Genomic DNA, 24,737 nt, shown 5'->3' with positions numbered 1-24,737 from the left:
CTGGCCAAGGCTCTTGCCACCCTATAGTGCCTTTTTTAGGCAAGGCTGAAAAGAAAAAAAAACACTTCCGTAAATAGCACAAGTAACAAAAAACTGAGGGTAATGCTACTCAATGCCAGAAGTATAAACCTCAAAATGCATGCACTAGAGGCACTCCTCAGTATGGAGAAAACTAATGTATGTGCAGTAACAGAAACCTGGTTTAAGGCTCCAGAGAGCACCCCAACACTACCAGGCTACAACTCATACCATACATTTCAGCCACAGAGCCCAAAATGAAATACAAAAGGCGGGGGTGTATTCATATTCATCAAGGATACCCACACCTCCAGGTTAGTGGCACAGCACGATGCTTCAGAGATCATACATGTGCAACTAACAATGGGCAAAACTGCAATTCAAATTGTAGCTTGCTACAGATCACCCACCATGTCCCAGGACCCCCATTCTGTCTTTCTGGATACACTGGGAAACATAAAGGTCCTACCAAACACCCTAATATTGGGTGATTTAAATTACCCAAAGATTAACTGGGAAAACTACTCAAGTACTAACTCCCTTGCCCAACATTTCCTGGAATTTATAAACTCAAATGGTCCTGGACCAACTGGTCAGCACTCCCATCAGAGGTGACAACATATTGGACCTGGTTATCACCAACATGGGCGACCAGTGTTCCACACCGGAGGTCAACCCCTTGCTGGTCAGATCTGACCATAAACAAATCACTTTGGATATCCACATTCTGCCCCCACCCCCAGACAAGGAAACCACCATAAAAATCTTTTCAAAAGCAAACTTCACATTACTTAAGACCGAGGTGGAAAGTTTCAAAGCCCCCATGCTGAAGGATAATGCTGTCCAAACTGCAAAATCCTTTACTAATGCATTCTACGGGCACCTACAAGAATGCATGGATCGTGCCATCCCAAGCAAAACCAAGACTCACTTCTCCAAGAAAAGGAAACCAGTCTGGTGGACTCTGTCATAAACAAGCTATACAGTAGAAGGAAGAAACTAGGTCAGAAAAGAGTAAAATCCCAAGAAGGTAAGAATCCCTGATCAGTAGCAGCAAGAAACTACAATGCCTCATAAAATCATCCAAGGCGAGCTTTGAAAGAAATATAGCCAAGGACTCCAAAGATAACCACAAGGCTTTCTTTAGCTATGTCAAGAATCTAAGTGGCAATGCTCATATCTGCTCGGAGTTAGTGCAGAATGGCACAAAATAGACTGAACTGACTGATATCACCAACATCCTGGCAAACAGGTTCAGCGCAAACTTCACCCCCCTCTCACCCCCAAAAGGGACCATAGCCATAACAGAAGAATATAGAGTCCCTGAAATCACAGACACTCAGGTTAAAACAACCCTCTCAAAACCCAAAAACACAGCATCAATGGGACCAGACAGTGTCCCAGGCTGCGTCCTACATGAGCTCAAAGATGAACTAACCCCTCACCTAAACACACTGTTCAGCTCAGCCTCTCCACAGGCTACATATGCACAGCAACAGTTATTCCACTCTACAAAGGTGGAGCCACAGCAGACCCTGGGAACTATCGCTCTATAAGACTGGCTAGCTTGGTCTGCAAGGCTATAGAGTGCATCATCATGGAACTCATTAACAGAGACATTGGGAATCTCCAAAAACTGGACCCTACCCAGTTTGGCTTTGTTAAGGGCAGATCATGCCTCCTAAACCTGGTGGACTTCTTTGAGACAGTCACCAAGGCTATAGACAAAGGAAAGGTGGTACACATAGCCTACCTAGGCCTTGCTAAGGCCTTCAACACCATTCCCCATTCTGGTATTATAGACAAGCTCACCAGCCTGAACATAAACCCCTATGTCACAAGATGGGTTGCCAACTGGCTCACAGACAGAATCCACATGGTGAGAGTTGCGGGAGCCATGTCCGACTCTAAACCAGTTACAAGTGGTGTTCCCCAGGGCTCAGTCTGAGGACCCATCCTGTTTAGCATATACTTCTCAGAGGTACAGGCAAGCACAAGAGGACTATGACTGACCAAGTTTGCAGACGACTGAAAACTAGGGGCTATAATTGACTCTCTGGCTGACACAGACATCCTCCAAAAGGGTCCCACTGAGACGGATACCTGGTGTCAAAATCATGGCCTCAAGCTAAATGCCAAAAAGTGCATAGTCATCCCCTTTGGAAAAAACAAAGTACCCACAAACTACCACATAGGTGGTAATCCCCTAAATACAGAAGACGTAATAAGGGAATTGGGGACCCAAGTAGATAGTAATCTCACCTTTGATAATCACATTGCCAAAGTGGTTAGAAAATCCTTCTACGTGGCCCACCTAATCACAAAAGGGTTTGCATCCAGATCAAAACAGGTCATTGTGCCCCTCTACTCATCACTTATCAGACCCATCATAGAATACAATGCTCCATTTGGGATGTACCTTACAAGACACCTACAACAGCTGGAAAGACCACAGAAGTACCTCAAAAAGAGGATCACTGGCCTCAAACAGATGTCCTATGCAGCTTGACTAAAGAAACTCCAGCTGTACTCAGTTGCATACTGCCTACTCAGAGGGGATCGCTGCCTGACATTCAAGGCCATATCCAACCTAGAACTGATGGACATGCCCCACCTAAAAAAACCTTATCCCCTCGAGCCACATGCTCTAGGGATCTAAACCTCACCACAACAATAAATAGGATGTGCTGGAGCGATAGATTCCTGTCCCAGTGACTTCCCATGCTTTGGAACAAGATTCCAATCTACATTAGGCAGAGCTTTTCGCTAACACTCTTCAAAAGAAACCTTGATGAGTGGATGGGAAACCGAACATTTACCCCGGGGATCACTTCAGTGGCTTTGCTGGACAGAGACACAGGGAACTAATCTAAGGGGGTTGGTGAAAGCCAACACATTCTGGCTAGGCTTATAAATGCCATTGGGCAGATAGCCTAGTACCTACCTATGTACCTGTGAACCTATAATATTCCAACTATTGGCAACAGCTCTCCTTACTTTATTAGCATGTACATTATATGTTGTAACCAAGGTTTTACAACCTTTATCATTGTCAAAACTCCTTGTAATTGCATTTTTTGACATAGTAGGGGGACATAAAATGCTTCATCTCATTTAGTAATAACCTCATTAGTGGCTTGCTCTATTAAACTGTAACATGGTATTAAAATATGCAACTTTCCTATAAACACTAAGGCTAAAGCACTTCTGATTCACATCCTTCCATAACCTGACATCTAAAAATGACAAAACTGTGTTGAACTGAGAAAAAGTAAAAGTTAAAAAAATAGTAGTTGAATTAATACAGTTTACAAACTCCTCTAATCTTGATGTACTCCCCATTCACCATGTTACATTATACAAGCTGCCACCCTTATTATGAAAAAAAGAGTTATAGTTAAGGGACAGATGGTAAGGGCAGCCAATGTGGTATCTGATTATAATAATTTTTGGATGAAATTAGTACGTTAATGAAAATGTTTTCAACTAGGGGGTATCCCTACAGTTTAATAATAAATAATAAAACATAGTATAATTGTACTTCTAGAGGGGATGTTTATGTAGTGACTTGCCAAAGGTGTGCCATTTATTATGTTTGAAAAACAGAAAGAATGATGAGGGAACATTTTTTTTTACCATTTTTTTTAGGTAAGCTATGGTTCGTCAGTTTCCTTGTTGAGTGATAAACTGTTATATCCCTCATTTTTGCGAACTGTTCCAAATGATATTTTCCAAGCTCTTGGTATAGCTCAGCTGTTAATTTATTTTGGTTGGACATGGGTGGGGATTCTAGCATCAGACAATGATTATGGGATAATGGGTGGCCAGACTCTGCAAAAAGAAATTATTAGAGCTGGAGGCTGTACAGAATTTTTTGAAATGGTCACCAAGGATAAAGAAAAGACTTCATCTGTTGTTAATGTGATTCAACAGTCATCTGCAAATGTTATTGTTGTATATTCTACTGGTGAATATCTGGCTCAATTTCTGGAGGCTATTTCTGCTCAAAATGTGACAGGAAAAGTCTGGATCAGTTCAACTGGCTGGCAGGTATTCCCAGAAATATCCAGTAGAAGGACTGTCAGGATGTTGAATGGCAGTGTTGGAGTCTTTATACACAAGGGCAAAATTCCTGGGCTGACAGAGTTCTTGTATAGCCTCCATCCTTTCGCATCTCCTGATGATATTTTTATAAGGGCATTTTGGGAGGAGGCTTTTGGCTGTCAGTGGCTAAAATCTGATGCAACAAATGTGTTATTGAACACAACAAGGAAAAATGTTTTACCTTGCACAGGTCATGAGGATTTAAGATCACTCAGCATTTCTGTGTACGATGTATATAATTTCACTTACATGCTTACCATATACAATGCAGTATATGTGGTGGCACATTCCCTTCATAATATGCTTTCATGTAGAAATGGAGAAGGACCATTCCAGAATGGGCAGTGTGGGAGTATCCATGATTTCCAGCCTTGGAAGGTAAGAATATTAAGTATCCTGTCTCTTCTCTCTTCTTCATAATCCTGCTTATACTTGTAAGGGTGTTATTGTGCTATTTGATCCTTAGAATATTAGAAATGTAGTGCAGAGGCTAATGGCACCTGGAGGCTCAAGGTAGCTGAGTAAAACCAGAGTAAGGCAGCCAGCTCTCTGGTGATGATGGTATTGTTTTATTAATTGAAACTAACCAATAATAATTACAATGGTATCTTAATGTTTTTAAGCATTTTAATTTGCTACATTAGAAGTAGATAAAAACATAAAGGGTTTACGTGCAAATAAATTTTATTTTAAAAACGGATGTTAAGAAGTCCTAAAATTAGAGTTAAAAATATATATTCTTTTATTATCATACCTCTGAATGCTTAAAATAAAGCTCATCTTGAAACTTTTTCAGGTTCATTAGGAATCATAGGGGAGAAATCAAGTAAAAACACAAGAAATGCAGCAGTTATTTTGGCATGACATTAATTTTTTAAAGCTGCTAAACAGGGGACATTTTTTTAAGGATGTATGTATCATACACAACTAAATCTGTCATTCTTGCATTGTTGAGTATGATTCAACAACAGTGAATCCTGTTAAGTGTCCTGCTTACCACTATGGCTCAGTATGTTTAGTAGATGGAAATGCAAATTGCACATGTGTGAGTTGAGGCGTCTGAAATTTGGTGGTGAGAGAGATGATGCTTACCTCTGAGTTGTTAAGACTCTGAGTCAGTAACATTTAAAATTGGGATGCAAGGCCCCTGCATTAAAATATAAATTCTTCACCCCTCTCCTAAAGAAAAAAAGAATTGAAAACACTTTACATATAACTCAAATGTTTGCATTCATAAATGGTGCTTGTATTTGCAGCTATTAAATGATTGTACCATTTCTTACAATGTTAAATTCTGTAATGAATTCACTCAGCTTGGTAATTCTGTTTTGAGTTTAAATTCATAAAAAGTATTGTTTTACAAGATGCATTATATTCCACTGCTTGCTTTTTATGTTCTTTCTTGAAAGAATGCCAGACTATTTCAGCAGGCACACCTACACACTTCTACACGATATGTTCACCTATGTGCAGTCTGAATGATCAATAACTCACCTACAACATACCTTTGAAGTGTGTGTGTGTGTGTGTGTGTGTGTGTGTGTGTGTGTGTGTGTGTATGTTTGGGTGGTGGAGATGGAAAACTCAAATGAAAACACTGTAGATGCAGGGAAGACATGCAGACTTAACTGATGGAGAACTCCAGCTTGAAAATGAAGTCGAGAACTAAGTCCCGTGAAGCAGAAATTATTCAGTTTTAGGACTAACAGTGCTTTGTGATGATATATTTAGAACAGGGATGTTCTGATGGCCAAGCTCATGTGCTACAATGTGCCTACCTGTGTCCTGTCATCTCCATGTCCTCTGCCAACATCTGCTGTACTCACATCACAAGTTTCTCAGTATATTACTCACTCCCAAAATACTTTTTCAATATTGTGGCTCTGCTTTGTCTTGATCAGGAAGCTGTTGCATGATAAAACATTATATGATTAAAGCAATGAGGTAATCTAATGAGTTTAACAGAAATTAATTACAAAAGAATTACATTTTGATAGAGGGAAATTCCATTTATGAGACAAGCTTTTATAGCACTGCTTGTGGATGATAAATGGACATCAGATAATTTGTCTGTTCTTGAGCTAGTAGTGTAAGTATGAGATGGAATTTTCAGCTGGCCATGTGACATATAGCCATATACATCTTGGGAAAGTTCTTTTTTTTTTTACTCAAATAATTTTATTATTTTCCATCAATATAATATTGAGCATTTACAAATCCAAAAAGAATACATTTATAATAAACTATTTATAATATATACAAATGGCTTCCAATAAGGAAACAATCTCTTGTGAGAATTTAGTTACACATAGTTAGAGAAAGTCTTGCATTCTCATCACTTAAACAGCTAGGATTATATCCGAATTAAGAGTCTTGATGAGAGAAAGTATTTTCACACAAGGATTGTTAGTCCAGTTCTTAGAAAATATTCTTAGTTCTTTAGTTTTGATTTCCAATAGTGCAGTTTCTTTCAGCAGAGTTAGAAAGTCTTCTATAGACGGAGCAGAAGGAGGATTTCCACTTCCTTGTGATGCTTTTCCTAGCTACCGCTAGCATGGTTCAAAGAAGATAAAGATCTTTATTGTTCATTACAATATTTTCATTTACATTCAACAGAATTAATGACTTTGATAAACTAAATGAATCTGTATAAATGGCTTGAAGAAATTTGTGTGACCAATCAGCTTTACAACTCAATGAACATCTCCAGCATATTGCATCTTTGGAGGAGTTAAATGTAACAATTTTATTGGGAGTGTAAAAAGCTCCATGCAGAAATTTCCAAGTGAAAATTTTCCAAATTTGTAGATTAGAGGTTCATTTAATAGAATATAAGAGATTAGTTTTACTTTCAATTGATAAATTAAATGAAAGCTCTCTACTGATAAAGTTCCAATAATTTTGATTGGGGGTTAGCTTTATAGTTAATTATGATTTTATATAATTTTGGTGTTAAGTTTGTCCAATCAAATCCATTATATAAAATTTTATGCATGAAAAATATGAGTTTAAGAATATATTTAAAGGAGGAGTTATCAATTATTCTGCATAGATCTTGGGCATAGGGTTGTAATCTGTTAAGAATTAGCCAATCAGAACTTGATAGATCATATAAACCTTTTAACTGTTATACGTCCAAAACCAACATTTTTTTATACAGTCGTACCAACATGTAGAGTTTTTAGTTTCCCAAGTGTTGTGTATTTATATGAATTTTATTTAAAACATTTTAGTAGATCTGAAGGGGAATAATAATTCTAGGCATAATTTTATATCAGTATGATTATTATTAATAAAACTTCTAAATAGATTATAAATATAATTTGTATATTTTAGATTAGTAGGTTTAGAGGAATTATATTGTATGTTAACATAAAGGATATGACAAAGTTTATTATTTTGTTAATTTGGTTGGAGTTTATTTTCATTTAGGAAGATAATTGTGTGTAAAAACTTCCATGTAGAAGTGAATTTATGATTGTTTTAAAAATGAATGCTTTAATGTAAGACTCTAAATCTGGAAAATTAATACCACCCAATTTCACAAGGTCTTATGTGATTTGAAAAGGTTATTCTATTTCTTTTTGGGAACCAAAAAAAATTTATAAGAATTTTATTTATTTCTTTTAGAACATTTTTATTGGGAATCATAGGAATAGCTTGTGCAATACAATTTATTTTTGGGAGAAGAACCATCTTAATTAATTGCAATCTATCTGAACATTTTAAGCACAATTTATTCCATTTTCCAATATGTGTTTTTAAAGTTTTTGCAATATTGTTATAATTTATTTTTAATGTTAAATCCATGTTTTCACATGTATTTACAAATAATTTATAAAGGGAGCCTGTTTTCCAATTATTTGATTTGTGTTTAAGTGAGTATCATCTTTCTTATTTAATAACATGAAATTGGACTTGGTTTTGCTAACATGTAAACCTGAAATTTGATAAAAGGTTTCAACTTGTAAGTTGTTCTTGTAAAGATTCATGGGAATTAATTAAAGTAAGGAGAATGCCATCAGCAAAGAGCATTATTTGAGAATTAAATTGACCATAAATGTCAGTGCCTTTAATTTTAAGGTTATGATGAATTATTGAAGAGAAAAATTCTATTGCTAGTGTGAATAAGATTGGGGGCATAGGGCAACCCTACTTTGTGCCTTTAGTAAATTCAATGGCTGCTGAGGTAAATGGACCCATTTTTACATAGGCAAGATTATGTTTATAAATATTTTTATTAATGTAATGAATTGTGTAGGAAATTCATAGATTTCTAAAACTTTAAAAAGATAATCCCATTTTAATGAGTCAAAGGCTTTTTCAATGGTGAGAGCAACTAAAAGGGCTTCTTGATTGTCCCTATTTAGAATGTCAATAATAGTTAATATTCTTTAGCTGTTATCATGAGTATGTCTGTTATAAATAAAGCCTGTTTGATCACCGCTAATAATGTGTATTAGAGATTTTTTAATTATATTAACTAGAATAGACATAACATTTTGTAATCATTATTAAGTAGTGAAATTGGCCTATATGAATAACATTGTTTAGGATCTTTATTTTCTTTTATGATAGGGGTGATGAGTGAATATCTCCATGAAGGTGGAATTATATTTTGCACATGAATTTCATTTAGAGCTTTATGCAATATTGAAATTGCAGAGGTTGGAAATAATTTATATATTTCAATAATAATCCCATCAATTCCAGGAGCTTTATTATTTTTGCTTTCTTTAATTTTTTTCAGTTAGTTCTTTAAAGACAGATTTGTTTTTAGATATCTATAATTAGTTTTTCTGGATTTTTTTTTTAGTTTAGAGAAATCCAGTTCTAGGTTTGGAATATTATGAGGTGAATCATTATTTCTAATATGTTCTGCAAAATGAAATTTAATGGCGTCTAAGATGTCACTTATATCTGATACTTTTTTATTATTTTTCCCTTCATGAATGAGGTTTGTAATATTATTTTTAATGTATTTTTTTATTCTCATTACTAGGTTATGCAAATGTTTTGGTGAAACAGAAAACATATTTAGTTTTAATTTTTCTAGAGCCATATTAGTCTTGTGGGTTAAAATTTCATTGTATTTTTTATTTAGTTCTCCAATTTCTTTTTTTTTTAGTAATTGAGTCCATTAAATCATTGGTATTAATTTCTATAATTTGCTTTAGCATATTTACTAACTCAGATACCCATTCTTTTGTTTTATTATTAAACCATGTTATAATTTTGTCATATAAGTATGCCTTTAGGGACTCTGATAGAATAATTATATTTCTATCTTCCATATAGTTAGTATCTAAGAAATATTGTATTTCTGAATGTAACCATGGTTTAAATTGTTTCAATTTGGTAATATAAACTGGGATTCTTTTTGTAAAAGTTAATCTTTTGAACACTATTTGAAGTTTAAGAATGAGTGAATTGTGATCAGACAGAAGACAAGGAATCATGGAAAAATTGTCTATTTTCATTCTCAAATGTTGAGATACAAAGATTTTATCAATTCTTGTTTGGGTACTAAATCTGTGATCACTATGAGAGAATAATAAAGAATTATTCTCCCTGAATCTAAAAATATCAATTATATTTAAATTGTCGGTCTATTTCTTAAGAGTTTTCCCATTGGGGGTAAAACAATCAGGTCTTTTATGAGTGATCTCTAAAATGTCCAAAATACAGTTAAAATCTCCTCCTATTATCAAATTGCCTTTGGATACTCTATTATTATGGTCTATGTGTTTTTTGATTGTTCTCACTCCAATACCAGGAAGCCAATATAAGTTTATGAGTATGCAAGTTATATTAACAAATCTTAATATTACAATTGCTATAAGTCCATCTTTGTCTTCATTGAGGGTTAGTAACATTTTTCGTCCATAGTATTAAGACTCAAATCCAAATATTGGCAATGTGGACCACCAGGCTAAGAACAAAGCTTTTATTCCACACAACAGGTTAGCACTTTTGGAAAACAATCCCTTCATCAGACAAACATTCAATAATTCTAACCACATTAAATAGAAATAATTAGCCAATAAAAAACTTAAAACAATCAAGTAATTAAAAATTAAAAATAAGGTCTACTCCTACTTAAGATGGGCTTTAAAGGAACCATGCCATTTAAACCAGGGGATCTATCAGCCCCCAGTTCTATAATCCATTTAACCTCATGGAACTCTATAAGATTTTTGACATCTCCTCCCCTTGAGTTAATCATCAGTGACTGCAAACTTGGAAACAAAACCAATGTCCTTCATTACCCTTAATATTTTGAAATAAGGCATTATGTTCCCTTTTTAACCTAACATTTGGAAAATGTTCAAAGATCCTGTCCTTAAATCTACAATTTGTCTTCCCCACATAAAATGATGCACAGCATTGACACCTAGCTAAATAAATTATATTCTCTGTATTACAATTAGCTATGTGGTTTGGATAATACACTTTATGTGTCACATGATATAGAAAACGTTGTTCTTTTTTATAAACATACAGGCTTTACAATTCAGACAAGGGAATGTTTCTTTATTCTATCATTTTGCTTGAAGGGGTCTCTATCACAAAGCATTTGTTTTAGATTAGGTTTCCTCTTATATACAAACCTTGGTTCATCACCTACCAGATCCCTCAGCCCATCATCTGTTTTTAAAATCTGCCAATTCCTCTTGATTACATCAATAACCTGCCTATTATTACTACCATATGTTAAACATAAATTCACTTTGCTCCTAGCCTTATTGTGTAGTTGTTTTTACTTTCTTTATTGTTCACCCCTTGCTTAAATAACCAGGGTGCCCCTACATCCTTATGTTGTTGAGCCACAGTAGATGTACTATGTTCTATCTCCCTTTCTTTATATCCTCTAAATCTAAGTCTAAGAGAAAAAATATTCATTTCAGTTTGAAACTCAGTTTCTCCAGTATGTAATCTAGAAAGCCTAAGTGACTGACTGACAGGTCTTGATGGTCACTATGGATGTGATAAAACTGTTTACTGTGATACCAAATGAATATGGCCTATGCTCAGTAAAAAAAGTTCTTAAATGCAAATAACTATTTTAGTGATGTTGTTGTTTCTCAGATTATTTGCCTATTAAGAGTTGGTTTTAGAGAACAACATCTTCATGTTTGGCTCAAATTACTATTGGCAAAAGCAGGGAGTCGCCATGGGCACCCCATGTGCCAATTCTTATGCCAATTTAGTACTGGCCCAGTGGGAGGACGATGTGCTTATAAAAGCTGATAAAAGCAGTTTCAAACTGAAATGAATAATTTTTCATGTCAAAGTGAATTTATGTTTAACATATGGTAGTAATAATAGGCAGGTTATTGGTGTAATCAAGAGGAATTGGTGGATTTTAAAAACAGATGATGGGCTGAGGGCTCTAGTAGGTGATGAACCAAAGTTTGTATATAAGAGGAAATCTAATCTAAAACAAATGCTTTGTGATAGAGACCCCTTCAAGCAAAATGATAGAATAATGCCATTTAGTAATAGGAAAGGAACATTCCCTTGTCTGAATTGTAAAGCCTGTATGTTTATAAATAGAGAACACATTTTTGTACATCCTGTGACACATAAAGTGCATTATCAGAACTACATAGATAATTGTAATACAGAGAATATAATTTATTTAGCTAGGTGTCAATGCTGTGCATCGTTTTATGCAGGGAAGACAAATTGTAGATTTAAGGACAGGATCTTTAAACATCTTTCAGATGTTAGGTTAAAAAGGGAACATAATGCCTTATATCAACATATTAAGGGTAATGAAGGACATTGGTTTTGTTTTCAAGTTTTGCAGTTAGTGATGATTAACTCAAGGGGAGGAGATGTCAAAAATCTTACAGTGTTCCATGAGGTTAAATGGATTATAGAACTGGGGGCTGATAGATCCCCTGGCTTAAATGGCATGGTTCCTTTAAAGCCCATCTTAAGTAGGTATAGACCTTATTTTAAATGTTTTAATTACTTGATTGTTTTAAGTTTTTTATTGGCTAGGTATTTCTATTTAATGTGGTTAGAATTGTTGAATGTTTGTCTGATGAAGGGATTGTTTCCTGAAAGCATTAACCTGTTGTGTGGAATAAAAGCTTTGTTCTTAGCCTGGTAGTCCGCATTGCCATTATTTGGATTTGTTTTATTTATTGCTATAGTGGACCTTTAGCTTCCAACTGGTCTCTTTTCTAATTAGTATTAAGACTCCTCTAGTTTTTTTTTATAATAAGAAAAATTAGATAGTTTTAAATATTGATTTCGATTCCATACATAGTTATCATTTGATTTAATGTGAGTTTCTTGTAGGAATACCACTTGCACTTTATTTAGTTTTAGATATCTTAGTAGACTGGATCTTTTCCTTGGATTATTTAATACATTAATGTTTAGAGAAAGTAGAGTTAAGTCCATCTTATTTATTTAATTTTATAAAGTATTTGTAGTAGACATGTGTGCAAAGTCCTTATGTCACTGTCAATCTGTGTAACATTCTTATAAGATTTATATCCTAAAATTAGATTGATGTTTCCTGTTAGAAATCACAAATTAAAAAAATATTGAGACCAAAAAGGAGAAAAAAAGCATGTGAAGTGAATAATTACATGAAAATAAGTAAACAGTGACTCTAAAAGTACCCTCTAACAAACATTGAGTGGTAGATACTCCTAATCTGGTAAAATAAAACTGTTCAACCGGATTAGCCCTCATATCAAAAGAAAAGGTAAAGAGAAATGGATGTTGCGGAGCTTCAAATTATAAATTTTGGGGATTTCTTTCTGAGTAGATAAAAGAAAAACAACTATCAGTCAAATTAATAAAATAGTTATGAGTCCAGTGTGAGGGAAAAATAGTTACTATTACTTAAAGAGGAAGATATTCATCACAATATAAATAGTTCCATTTATAAAATAATATGTAGTGAATAGAACTTTTGTCAAGTGCTATTAAACTATACTCCAAAAAAAAAATTACAATTTAGGTATCAAATTACTTTGCTGTTAAGACATTAAATAGAGTTGAAGGCCTTACTGATGAAAGAAAGCTTCAATAACCCTTAATAAACAAAATAACAAGAGCTGCATGATATTGAAATATAAATTTGTACTATAGTGTCAAAATTTCACAAATACAACAAACTTATACTTTATAAAGTTTTAACAAAATGTAATGACGAAAACCTTTGTTATGAAAATGAAACATTTCCACTAAATTAAAACTACTAAAGAGTATAAAGTATTATAGCTCTTTCTCCAGTTATATAACATTATCTAAATTTCATTGCATCGGTTTTAAAATTTGGGAACAATATAATAGCAAAGCAGAAAAAAACTGTGGTGGTGGTGGTGCTGTGGTAGCATTGTTGCCTCACAGTAGGACGTTGTCCTGTTCACTTCTCAGCTAGAGCATCTTCTATGTGGAGACATGTGTGAATGGGCGTATCTTCATTGAAGGTTGTGCATCAGGGCCGGCAACTCGGCACGTAAAAATCTACTGCCAATCATTAGCGGACCAGAGTTCCGCTGTGGCGACCCTAACTGGGAAAAGCCAAAAGACACAACAACAACAACAACAACAACAACAACAACAACATAATAGCAAAGCAGAAGTTTATTATTTCTAACAACATCTAAGGTAATGGAAAAGTTAACAAAGAATTCACTAATGCATAAATTGTAACAATATTGTTATATAAATAAAATTTAAAGAGGTGAATAGTACGAACTATTAAACCAGTGCAATAACTTCAAAACTTAAAGAAAGTTTCAGTCAATGAAACAATTTCATGAATGTATCAAGTTCTTTGGATAGGGTATTTAACATCTAGTAGTAGTAAGGAGGACGATTGTTGGAACACCAGTTTTACCTCAATTTTGAACACAAAACTGTGAATAGCTTCTCATTATTCTGTTTATCAAAACTACTATCTATTAATAATAACATAAAAAGAGAAAGACATTAAACCTCTGTTGGTTTAAGTCTAACATGCATCACAATAAACAGCATGCATATAAATACTAATATGTTCCACAAAGCTATTTTTCTCTACTTCCAAGCGATGTTAGGTACAGACCTAGTCTTTAGATTCCCCAAACCTAAAATATCATATTAACAAACTAATATTTGAAATGTAAAGAGCAGAGTTGTTAAGTTGCCCTTTGCAAAATTTGTTATGATATATAATCTAATTTCATGGGAAATGTACGATGAGAAAAATAAATACTTGTGATAAGTAGTACCAATAAAGAGTACCATTTATTGCTTGGTTCAAAACAACTGAGTCAGCTCTGCACTGCATGGTTCATAATAACTGAATCAGTTCTACAACGTCAAGCATTTCCAACATATCTTACTTTTTCTCTATACATTCAGAAAGGTATGGAGCTTGACATACTGCATTAGATAGTTTATACCTCATACTGCTTCCCAGAGTCAGTGATCTGTAACGTCACAATGCACTCATGTATGTATGGTATCCCAGAGTTCAAAAGATGGAAAATAATTAACAAGTCAGACTAAAACATCTCGTTATTTTATCCATTCCTTTTAGAGATTTAATATTATTTTTTTATATATTTAATGCAAATATTAACAGTCACATGACTAACTTCTTATATTAATGTTTTTAAAATCCCTTTTAAATACTGATCAGTATTTTTTTTTATTAAAAATGTATTACATGTTAATAAGTATTTGCAGAATGTAGCTGCTAAGTATTTGATGGTTTTATGTAGTGTGGCAAGTAGATCTATGCACAGTCATTTTGTTAGTCACCCACAAGCTTTTTAGTTGATTATGGCTCATTTATTTTTGAACAATGAATGAGTTCACAAATGTGATAAATTGTCTTCTGCCAAAATGTGGGATGTGTATAATACGCTATTTAGATGCAGACATATGCCTCTATTAGATTATACTAGCCAGAGCAAAACATGATTCAAACACAGCACTCACTTCATCCATTGCACCTCCCCAGCACTCTACCAAAATACTGTAACCCATGTTCAACAGTATTCTCACTTTTTCCACTGAACAACACTTTAGCTACGAAGTGCTGTGTCACCCTGCTCTAAAGAATAAAACAACAATCAAGTGTACAGAGTTTCAACAATCCCTGTCTACACAAAACAGAGTCCAAGAGAGGGTGAAAAGGAAACAGAGAGATGAACGCACATGCACAGACACCATAGACCTAGACACCTGTGAGCAAGCATATCTATGAAAAGCAGACAAGGGCTTATGGCTTGTGCAGACTGCCAGGTTGTAAGATTGATTTCTTAAACATTTGCTGTATATTACCAATGGCCATCAAAAGTAAAATATAACTGCAATTCCACGTTGTATTCATGTATGAAAAAGACTTTCACATAAGAAACCAGCAATGCTAGCTGCTACCACTGAAGCATATGAAATACGCAAATGGGTGCTACAATTAATAGCCGAGAGGAAGCAGAGACTTCCAAGTGTTAATATACTTCTCTTTTTTTATGTTTATTTCCTTTGTCTTTAGGCTCAAAAGAATAGCTACAAAATATACAAAAGACACTGGCAAGTCAGTTTTGGGTCTTAAGAAAAGGAATCATATTACATGTTTTATTTATGTAGCTAGGAATGGACAAGATATGAGAAGGCCAATGGTGCTGTAGTACACTTGAGCAGAGGCAAATTTCAACTACGAGGTGAGACATTTCTATTGCTCGAGACTATATTCAAACAAGAAGTGACAGTAAACTGACAGATTAGAATGTTAAGATGCTAGATAAACTAGAACTGACTAACCAAAGCCAAAAACTATAAAGCTGTGTACTGTACACTTTAAATAACAGTAATGTAATTTAAAATTTACAGAGATAAATACATATTATTTTTTCGACAAGTATACATTCTAACAGTTGTAATCAATTAATAACAAGCTGTTCCAAGTAAAAAAATAAAGCCTATGCTGACATCCTACTAAGGGGAAAAATGTTCAAAACTATTAACACATAAGCTAACTATAGTGAATCCTTAGTAAACAGAATTATTATAAACCCTTAAAGAGAACTTAAAAGCACCTGAATTACATAATAAACCACAAAGAAGCTCAAGCAATGAGTGGAAGAAACACTCATTGACAGAAGCAACAAGATTAATAATACATACTTTTTGGATGTTTATGTATGAAATCATCTCTTAGTTGATGCTTTGAGAGAATTAGTGACTCCTGCATTTTTAAGATCAGTTTTCAGTTTCTTCTTTCTCACATCAGTCCAGTTATTTTTCTCAGAGGATCTTTTTAATGTAGTGGAAGATGACCAGTCCATGTCTTCTGGAATTGAAATTATTTTATTTATTTATTTTCATTTTACATTTGTTGACCGGGTTAGTCTAACTGGATATATGTCCATTTTCAGTAGAGGCCCGGGGAGAAAAGCTCCAAGTTTTAATATATAGTAAAAAAATAAGTCTACATAAAAGTTAAGACAGTCAAATCAGTAAACAGAAAAAAACTAAAAAAGATAAAATATATACATTTTTTTTTAGATGAGCAGAACAACAATATTTTAAAGGTAGCTTAGAATAAAAGAAAGGATAAAGTGAGAAAGAGGTGGGGTAAAGATAGGAAAGGTATCAGAGATCTAATAGGATGAGTAGAGGATTAGATTATTTTCATATGGCTAAAAAAGTTACTTTTATGAAGGGGAAGCAAAACATACACATCAGAAGAGAGGAAAGAAAAGAAGCTTTTGAGTACTTGTTCAAAGGTAAGTTCCCTGTCTTAAAGAGTAGCTGTGGAACTTTAGAAAACATTTATTGGGTTATTGGGTAGAGAAAGGGGAGAGGGAAAGGGTGATAGGAGACAGAAGAGCAAGCTAGTCAGGGTTAATACAGGGGTTAATACATGTTATTTTTGATAAGTAAATGCTTCCTCAACATTGTTGAAAGTTCTTATGTCATTTGAATGAAAGATTCTGATTTTTGCAGGAAAAATAAGTTGTGCTTTAATTTTGTTTTGTATGAATAATCTCACAAGTGGTCAGGCTTTCTTCCTTAACTCTAGGACTCTTGAAGAATAGTCATTGTCAAATCTTATTCAACTCTGATTACAGAATATGCCCAGGGGCATTTTCTCCAGGCAGATTTGAGAATAAGTTATTTATCTATATAAGATAGAAATTTCACAACAATTGATCTTGGAGGCACCTTAGCAGAAGAAGGGATAGGTTTTTTTTATGGCTCTATGTGCTCTTTCTATACCATTTGACAGATCTTCCTTTAGATCTAATATTTCTGGAAAGCCAGGAGTTTAGAAATAAAATGATATCTTCACCTTCAGCCTTTTCTGGAAGTCCAAATATTCTTATGTTTGTTTTCCTTTCCCTGTTCTCCAGGTCATCTATTTTACTGATTAACCAGTTATTCTGCTGTAGTGGAAATTCACACTGAGACTCATCTTCCATAAGTCTCCCATCTATGTCATTTAGTGAAGTTTCAATGTCCAATATTTTAGATTGTTGCTACTGTAATATTTCTTTAAGGACATCAGTCTATTTTTGACAATTGTCCTTTAGGTTTTCTAGATTCTCCATACATCTATCCATTTTAAGAGATAGTTCAAGTGGAGTGGCAGACATCAATTGAATTTCCTTTTTCAGTGAAGTTTCAGAGTGAGAAGACTTTGAGTTGCTCATTTGCACACAGAAGAATTAATCTCCATATTTTTTGACAGGAAAATTTCAATGAAAACACACCAAAGTTGATATTCTTGTAGAATTTTCTACTTTTGATTGAAAAAAAGGATTATTTTCCTAAATTCTAGTACTAGATTGTGGAGCTCTTAAAATTGCTGCTACCAGTTAGTCATCTAGGTAAAGTTCTTACTTACCCAAATGAGACTCTAAGATATTGTCTGAGAAGAGAGAAATGCAAAGCGTGGCTTCTCTGAGAACTGATCTTGAGTTATTCTAGTTCTCATTTCATGCAACTATGGATTGATTAACTAGTAACCCAGCATGTATTTAAATTCACAGACTAAACCTGTCCTTTTGTTACAATTATTTCAGAGTATAATACATTTGTAATAATAATTATTACATTTATGTCTAATAAATATTGTCAGGAGATCACTGAGACTGAGAATGAGAATGAGACTGGGGCATTCAAATAACATCTAATTTGTTATTTATAAGTATTTTTACCATGCAGTTGTGTTAACTACCTAGCTGCTATATACATAGCAGAAAAGATGGCGCAATGTCAACTAAAAACAAGAATGCACTGAGTTATAAAACATTTATAAGTCTAGCCTACTGTATGATTTATTTAATACATTTATTTAATACATTATAAAACAAATCGGAAATTACTCAGAGATGACTAGTCATACTAGCCAATAGTAAAAGTTTGCATGTACTCTTTATTTACCAGGCAAATAAATCATGTTTCAGCTCTTTCTTAAAAGTTAGCAAAATGTTCTGCTTCATTCCCTTGTCCTGCTACACATATACTAACAAAAGTGCCAGCACAGAGATTAAGTATCCTAAAAACTGAATTGTTATCATGTTCTTTGATTAATTAGAATTTGTAGAGAAGATTTAGACACATATGCAATGATATACTGAGTGCATTGCAAAATCACCCTGTGAAAGCTTGAGCTGTAACTGCAGTTAATTTATTTATTTTATTTATTTTACATTTGTTGACCGGGCTAGTCTAACTGGATTTATTTCCATTTTCACTAGAGGCCCGTGGAGAAAAGCTCCAAATGTTTACAATGTTAAAAATCTTAAAATAAACATTACAAATTTTGAGAGCAAATAGATCACAATTGTTACATAACTAATTAATATTTGCAAAAAAAAATTACAACACATACAAGTCAACAAGTCATTTACATTATAGAATTTAGATACATTAAAGAGAAGTTATTGTACAGTGAGATCAAAGAGAATTGTAGTACTTCATCAAAGTAAGGTGCAAAATGTGAGTTAAGTTGTGTTTGCTAGTATTAGGCCTGCTTCTAGGGGTAGGCAGTAAAGTAGGAGTAAGTGCGGTGAAAGAGATATGGGAGGAGAAATTTGAGAATCAGTCAGGGTTACTGTAAGGGCATAACCAATGTGTAATAGGTGTCTTTTGAGGTTTTGTTTAAAGAGAGGTAAGGAAGAAAGTAGCGTTAGTTCATTAGGTAATAGGTTCCATTTTTTACCCACTGTATTAGAAAACAGGGAGGCTCCAGCTAGGTTGTTAGATTTACTTATGGTGACTAGAAGATTGTTAGATGAACGTAGTGAATTTAGATTTTTGTAGGGGATAATGAGGTTTGAGAGTATGGGAGTGCTGTTAAGTTGATAGAATATCTTATGGGCAATGGTGAGTTGGGAGAATATTAGGTTGTTTTGTAGTTCAAGCCAGCCTAGGTGCTGCAGATTAAGACAGTGGTGAGTTCGAAAGGGCTTGCCTGTGGCAAATCTGGCTATGGTATTGTAGGAATTAGCTAGTTTGATGAGATTATTTTTCTTTAGGTTTGTGTATATGGGTGAGGCATACAGTAGAGTTGATATTAGGTGGGTGTGAGCAATCTTAGTTCTAACCATTGGAGTTAAGAAAGATTTGATTCTATATAAGGAGCTGATTTTCCTGTTGACTGCCTTTATGGTGTGGTTTATGTGGCTATCAAAATTAAGGTTATTGTCAATAGTTATTCCTAACATTTTTGTGGTAGGGTCAGGGGATATAAGGGAATTATTATTGGAAAAGACTGAGAAATCTAAGGAGGGAGACTTATTGGTGGGTGTGAAGAGTAGGAGCTTGTTTTTTTTTTAGCATTGAGAAGGAGGCAGCATGTACCATGTCTCTACTGAGTTAAATATGTTTTGGGTTAGGGAATGTAGCTCGGATATGGAGTTATATGAGCATATTAGTGTAGAATTATCTGCATATTGCATGCAGGTGGCTTGTGGAATTGCAACATGGAGGTCATTGATAAATAGTGAGAATAGGAGAGGTCCCAAAATAGATCCCTGGGGGACACCAAGTGTGATTGGTATGAGAGAAGATGTGTTATTTTCCCAGAGTACTGCCTGCTGTCTGTTGCTGAGGTAGGACTTGAACCATTGAATAGCTTGAGAGTCAAAGGAAAGGGATTGAAGAATATTTATAAGAAGGGTATGGTTTACAATATCAGAAGCTTTTGAGAGGTCAATAAAGAGTGCAGATGAGAGTTTGTTTTCATTGCAATTTCTATTAATGGCATCAGTGAAGGATAATAGAGCAGTTGTGGTACTATGTGATGGCCTAAAGCCGTGTTGTGTCAAGTGGTGTAATAGTTGATGGTGAATACATTTCTCCATAATCTTTGCTAAGGGTGATAAGACATCTATTGGCAGGTAGTTAGAGTACTCAATAGAGTTTCCACTTTTGTGTAACGAGATAATATGAGAGATTTTCCAGATGTCAGGAATGGTTCCCTACTTTATGGTTCTATTTATGAGTAGGGATATTGGAAAGGCAATTGCTCTGGCTGCTTTCTGCAGATATTCAGATTGAAGCTGGTCAACAGAAGGAGTATAAGGCTTAAGTTTTTAGACTAAGTTATAGATAAAGGTGGTAGATATGGGTTGCAAATGGAATGTAGGAAGTGACCCAGGTGTGGTGATAGGAAGATTTGAGTTGTCTTTGGTTGGTTAATTAGCAAGTGATTGGATTGTCTCTGTAAAAAAAGCATTAAAGGCATTGGCAGTTTGCTGAGGGGTATTTAAATTGGTCCCTAGTGGTGTAGGAGTACTAGAGTGGCCTGGGAGAAGGAGTTTGTTAATGCTTGACCAGAACTTCTGAGGAATAGTATGGTGAGTGTCCTGTAGTTTACAGTAATAGTTCTTTTTGTCTGTAATTATTGCCATTTTGCACTATTTCTTAACTGCCTAAAGGTTTGTTGCTCAGAGACATGTTTAGTGGCTCGCCATTTAGCCCAAGACTTGTTCCTGAGCAGAATTTTTTGTTTGGTTTCTTTAGTTAGCCAGGGGGCTGGTTTGGACTTCATTCTAATAGATTGTTTGGGTGCATGCTTATCTAAGACAGATAAGAATTTAGAGTTAAAATATTTAATGGCTTCTTCAAGTGGGAGAGTTTTTAGGGGATTCCAGTCACAGGCTTTAAGTTCACTTTGGAACAATGCTGGGTTAAAGTGTTTATTTGTGTGCAAAATCATACAGGTGGGGGGGGGGGTTAGAGATATCATTTTTCTGCCTAGTAATATAGGTCAAAGTATGATCACTAATGTCATCAGGGAAAGTTCCTACTGTATAAGCTTGTTGCTGTCTGTTTATGAGTATCCAGTCTAATGTGCTTTCTTTTTTGTTTGGTTTGTTGCTTCTGGTTGTGGAGGTGATTGTTTGAGTAAAGCCATGAAGGTTAATGAGAGAGGTGGGAGAATCAGCAATGATTCCTTTCCAGTCAGTGCTAAAATCACCTAATAGTATTGTCTCTTGTGGGTAAGTTGAGGACACCCAGCTTAGTATATATTCTATTGTATTGGTATTATTGCCAGAAGGCAGGTAAATACAAATGATATATAATGATTTTCTGGGGTTGATATGAAGTCTAGAGATTAGTACTTCTGCATTACTGTCATGAGGTTGGTTGTATGGTAAGGGGGAGATGTGTAGTCCATCTTTAAATAGAATTGCTACTCCTCCGCCTTTATGTTTTAATCAGTCTTGTCTCAATATGTTGTAATCCTAGGGAACTATTTCATTATCTTTAGTACCTGTTTTTAACCATGTTTCTGTTAGGCAGAAGATGTCAAATGAATGGGTGTCTAGAAGGGCCTGGAGGTGGGCTACTTTTTTGTTAACACTGCGGATATTGAGGTGCCCTATCAGAAAAGAGTTGGGTAGTTTAGGCTGAGCAAGTAGAGTAGTTGAATTTGTTGGGCCTGGGTTAGCTGGGTTTGTTGGTCCTGGGTTAGCTGGATATGTTGGTCCAGGGTTAGGGTGGATGTCACTGTCATTTAAGGGTGGATTCTTTAGTTTTAATGTTGGGTTAAGTAGAAGGTTAGTTAGATATTTAACTTTCTTTACTGTGGGTTTATCATATTTAATGTGCAAGAGTCTGTGGTATTTGGCTAGTAGATAACTAGGATTAGAAGTGAGGGTTATATGACTATGGGAAAGTACTGGGTGTGTATGGCTGTCTGTTTTGGGAAGTAAATAAACTCATTATAATACTGATTTTCAATAAAGGTAAGGATATAGGCTGATGAAAGGGCAGTTGTCAGTATAGCTATGAGTATTAGCTTGGTACAGAAGGCTTTGGTTACTTGAGGCATATTAATGGAATTAATAATAATTTGTAAGGAGGTGAGGCAGAGTTAAGATAGTACAGAGGTAAAGGTTAGGCAGGATAAGAGAGATGGGGCTAATACTAATTGTGCAGGTTAGGCAGGATAAGAGAGATGGAACTAATACTAATTGTGCACCTGATAAGAGAATAGGTAAACTAGTTAGGGAGTGGCTGCTGGTAGGAGTTGGTTAGGAGAAGGGCTGTGGCTGTTAATGTAACTTGATTGGTGGGTAGGAGTGATGGGATGGAAGAGAGGGTATGGTTAAGGAAAGTATAAGTTTAGGACCTCTGGGGGTGGGTGAGATTTGGGGGTAGGGTAGGGGAGCAGAGTGATCCCGCAGGGCGAATGGAGTGGGTAGAACCAAGGGAGAGAGGAAGATCTGTGAGAAACAATTAGTAGCAAGCTGATTGCTGAGGATAAAGTTTGGAGGTAGTAAAGGTAAGACAGGAGGTAGGTATGATAGGTGGAGAGAGACGTTTAAAGGAGAAAGTAGTAACAAGAGTGGAGTAAATCACAGGGAAGAGATGGGACCAAGAGGGGTTAAAATCAAGGAAATAGTAGGGAAAAATAGAATATTGACAGCTTTACTAAACAAAACAGCTTGCTTACTACAGGGAGTAGATGGACCAGGAGGGGTTAAGCTAGAAAAGAAGGAGAAAAAAATACTATACTAGAGGAAGGGGCTTTGTAGAAGTTACTTATATAAGAGTAGGCAGGGGAGCCACCTGGTAGATACACACTATAATTACAGTAGGGGACAAATAAGGGCCAGATATTATAAGGGTATAGCTGCTGGCTGTCCTGGCTAGGGAGAGAGTTATAACCACCTAGCACCTCGGGTTATAGTTAAAAAATAATTATTATTCCAGAGTATGGTATCTGTTAAGCATACTTTCTTATTATCTGGAATGAGTTATTCGCAGGGAGAGTTTGATGTTATTCCTGTACCAGGGATAGGCAAAACTTGTTTGGTAGATGAAAGGCGTTTCTAGTCTTCCCGCAGGGATAGCTACTTAGGCAAGCAGGGCAGTCAGGATGGTGAAGCTGTAGCATCCTTCACTAGGCTTGTAAGCATGTACCAGAATGTCTCACTGGAACCATCCATGTTCTTGTGTGAAGTGCATCATTGTTTCCTTTGAGCCAGCAGAAAAGCCTACCCAGTATCTCTTGTCCATCCGTCCCTTATGACTGAGTTCCACAACTAAAGTTTAGATAAAAATAAACAAAAAACAAGCATTTCAAAAAGACATATGCATGTCACATTCCTCATAAACATAATGTTCTATTCATTCAAATCTAAAAAGGTAGGATGAATGCATACCAGTGCTTTGCACATTTGGTTAAAATTACTGTGCTCCTTTGGGTAACAGAAACTTACCTGACAGAATGGATAAATAAAGATCCAATTTAAGCATTAAGGCCTTTAAAGTGTTAAGTAATGACAACTTTAGTGGATGTGCCAAGTAACAGACTAATTAGAGTAAATTTAAGAGTTGCCAATGATACAATGCAACTATCATTCATGTACTTTAGTCCTAAATATTAAATAGACTTAAAATTGACAATTAGTAACTCTGTGTAAATTCTAAAGTCTAACCCAGCCAAAAAAACCTGCAGTAATTTTCATTCTGCAAGCTAGCTTCCAGATGTAATACTTTGCAAATTAACTTTCAAAAATAAAGATTTGAACTTCATTACAAGTGTGTTGTTATGCTATTTTTACCCAGCTATTCTAAACCAACCTTAAAATCTAAACTGGTACACATGCCTTCGTTGATTTTTTTGTTAGTGACTGGTTAATACAGAAGTAAATAAGTTGTATCATTTGAGTTGGATTTTTAGTTTATCTAAAAGATTTAATTAAAAAAACTGTGCTAACTTATGGTGGTAGTCATAGTCTAGGGTTTCACACATTAATAAAGGTGAGCCATGAAGAGCTGCACTACAGGATTATGCATATCATGGACTGTTAGGATGACTATGGAAATGCAGAGGACTTTTTTGTGAACACACCCCATACTAGAAATGCACAACATGATTAATACATAACCGATAAGGAGACAGCTACTACGCTGTTAAGGGGGTTTATGTCTATGAGCATGAATTTGATTTATAGACATGAATGTATAATTAACACACTTGCATAGAAAGTATATAAAACACCCTTAAGTTATGCTAGAAAGCAGCAGTTTCAATCAGAATATGAAGATGTATGGGGGGCTGAATTGGTCCTTCTCCATACCTGGACATTTTACTGAAGGGGTTGCTTGGGTGAAATGTTTTATTTTGG

The 24,737-nt window shown here is 35.0% G+C and overlaps 1 protein-coding gene across 1 annotated transcript in view; it reads left to right on the top strand.

Moving 5' to 3' along the window:
• Positions 1-24,737, top strand: part of LOC122805994 (extracellular calcium-sensing receptor-like) — a 178,067-nt gene that overhangs the window by 81,085 nt on the left and 72,245 nt on the right. Inside the window, exon 2 of the mRNA XM_044076235.1 lies at positions 3,667-4,500. Coding sequence (XP_043932170.1) covers positions 3,667-4,500 — 834 coding nt within the window. The remainder of the gene's footprint in view (positions 1-3,666; positions 4,501-24,737) is intronic.

The sequence above is a fragment of the Protopterus annectens genome, chromosome 7.part0 (assembly GCF_019279795.1).
Source record: "Protopterus annectens isolate FY-2018-M chromosome 7.part0, PAN1.0, whole genome shotgun sequence".
Taxonomy (NCBI): Eukaryota; Metazoa; Chordata; order Ceratodontiformes; family Protopteridae; genus Protopterus; species Protopterus annectens.
Note: the sequence above shows the minus strand (reverse complement) of the source record. Positions and strands in the feature narration are given on the sequence as shown.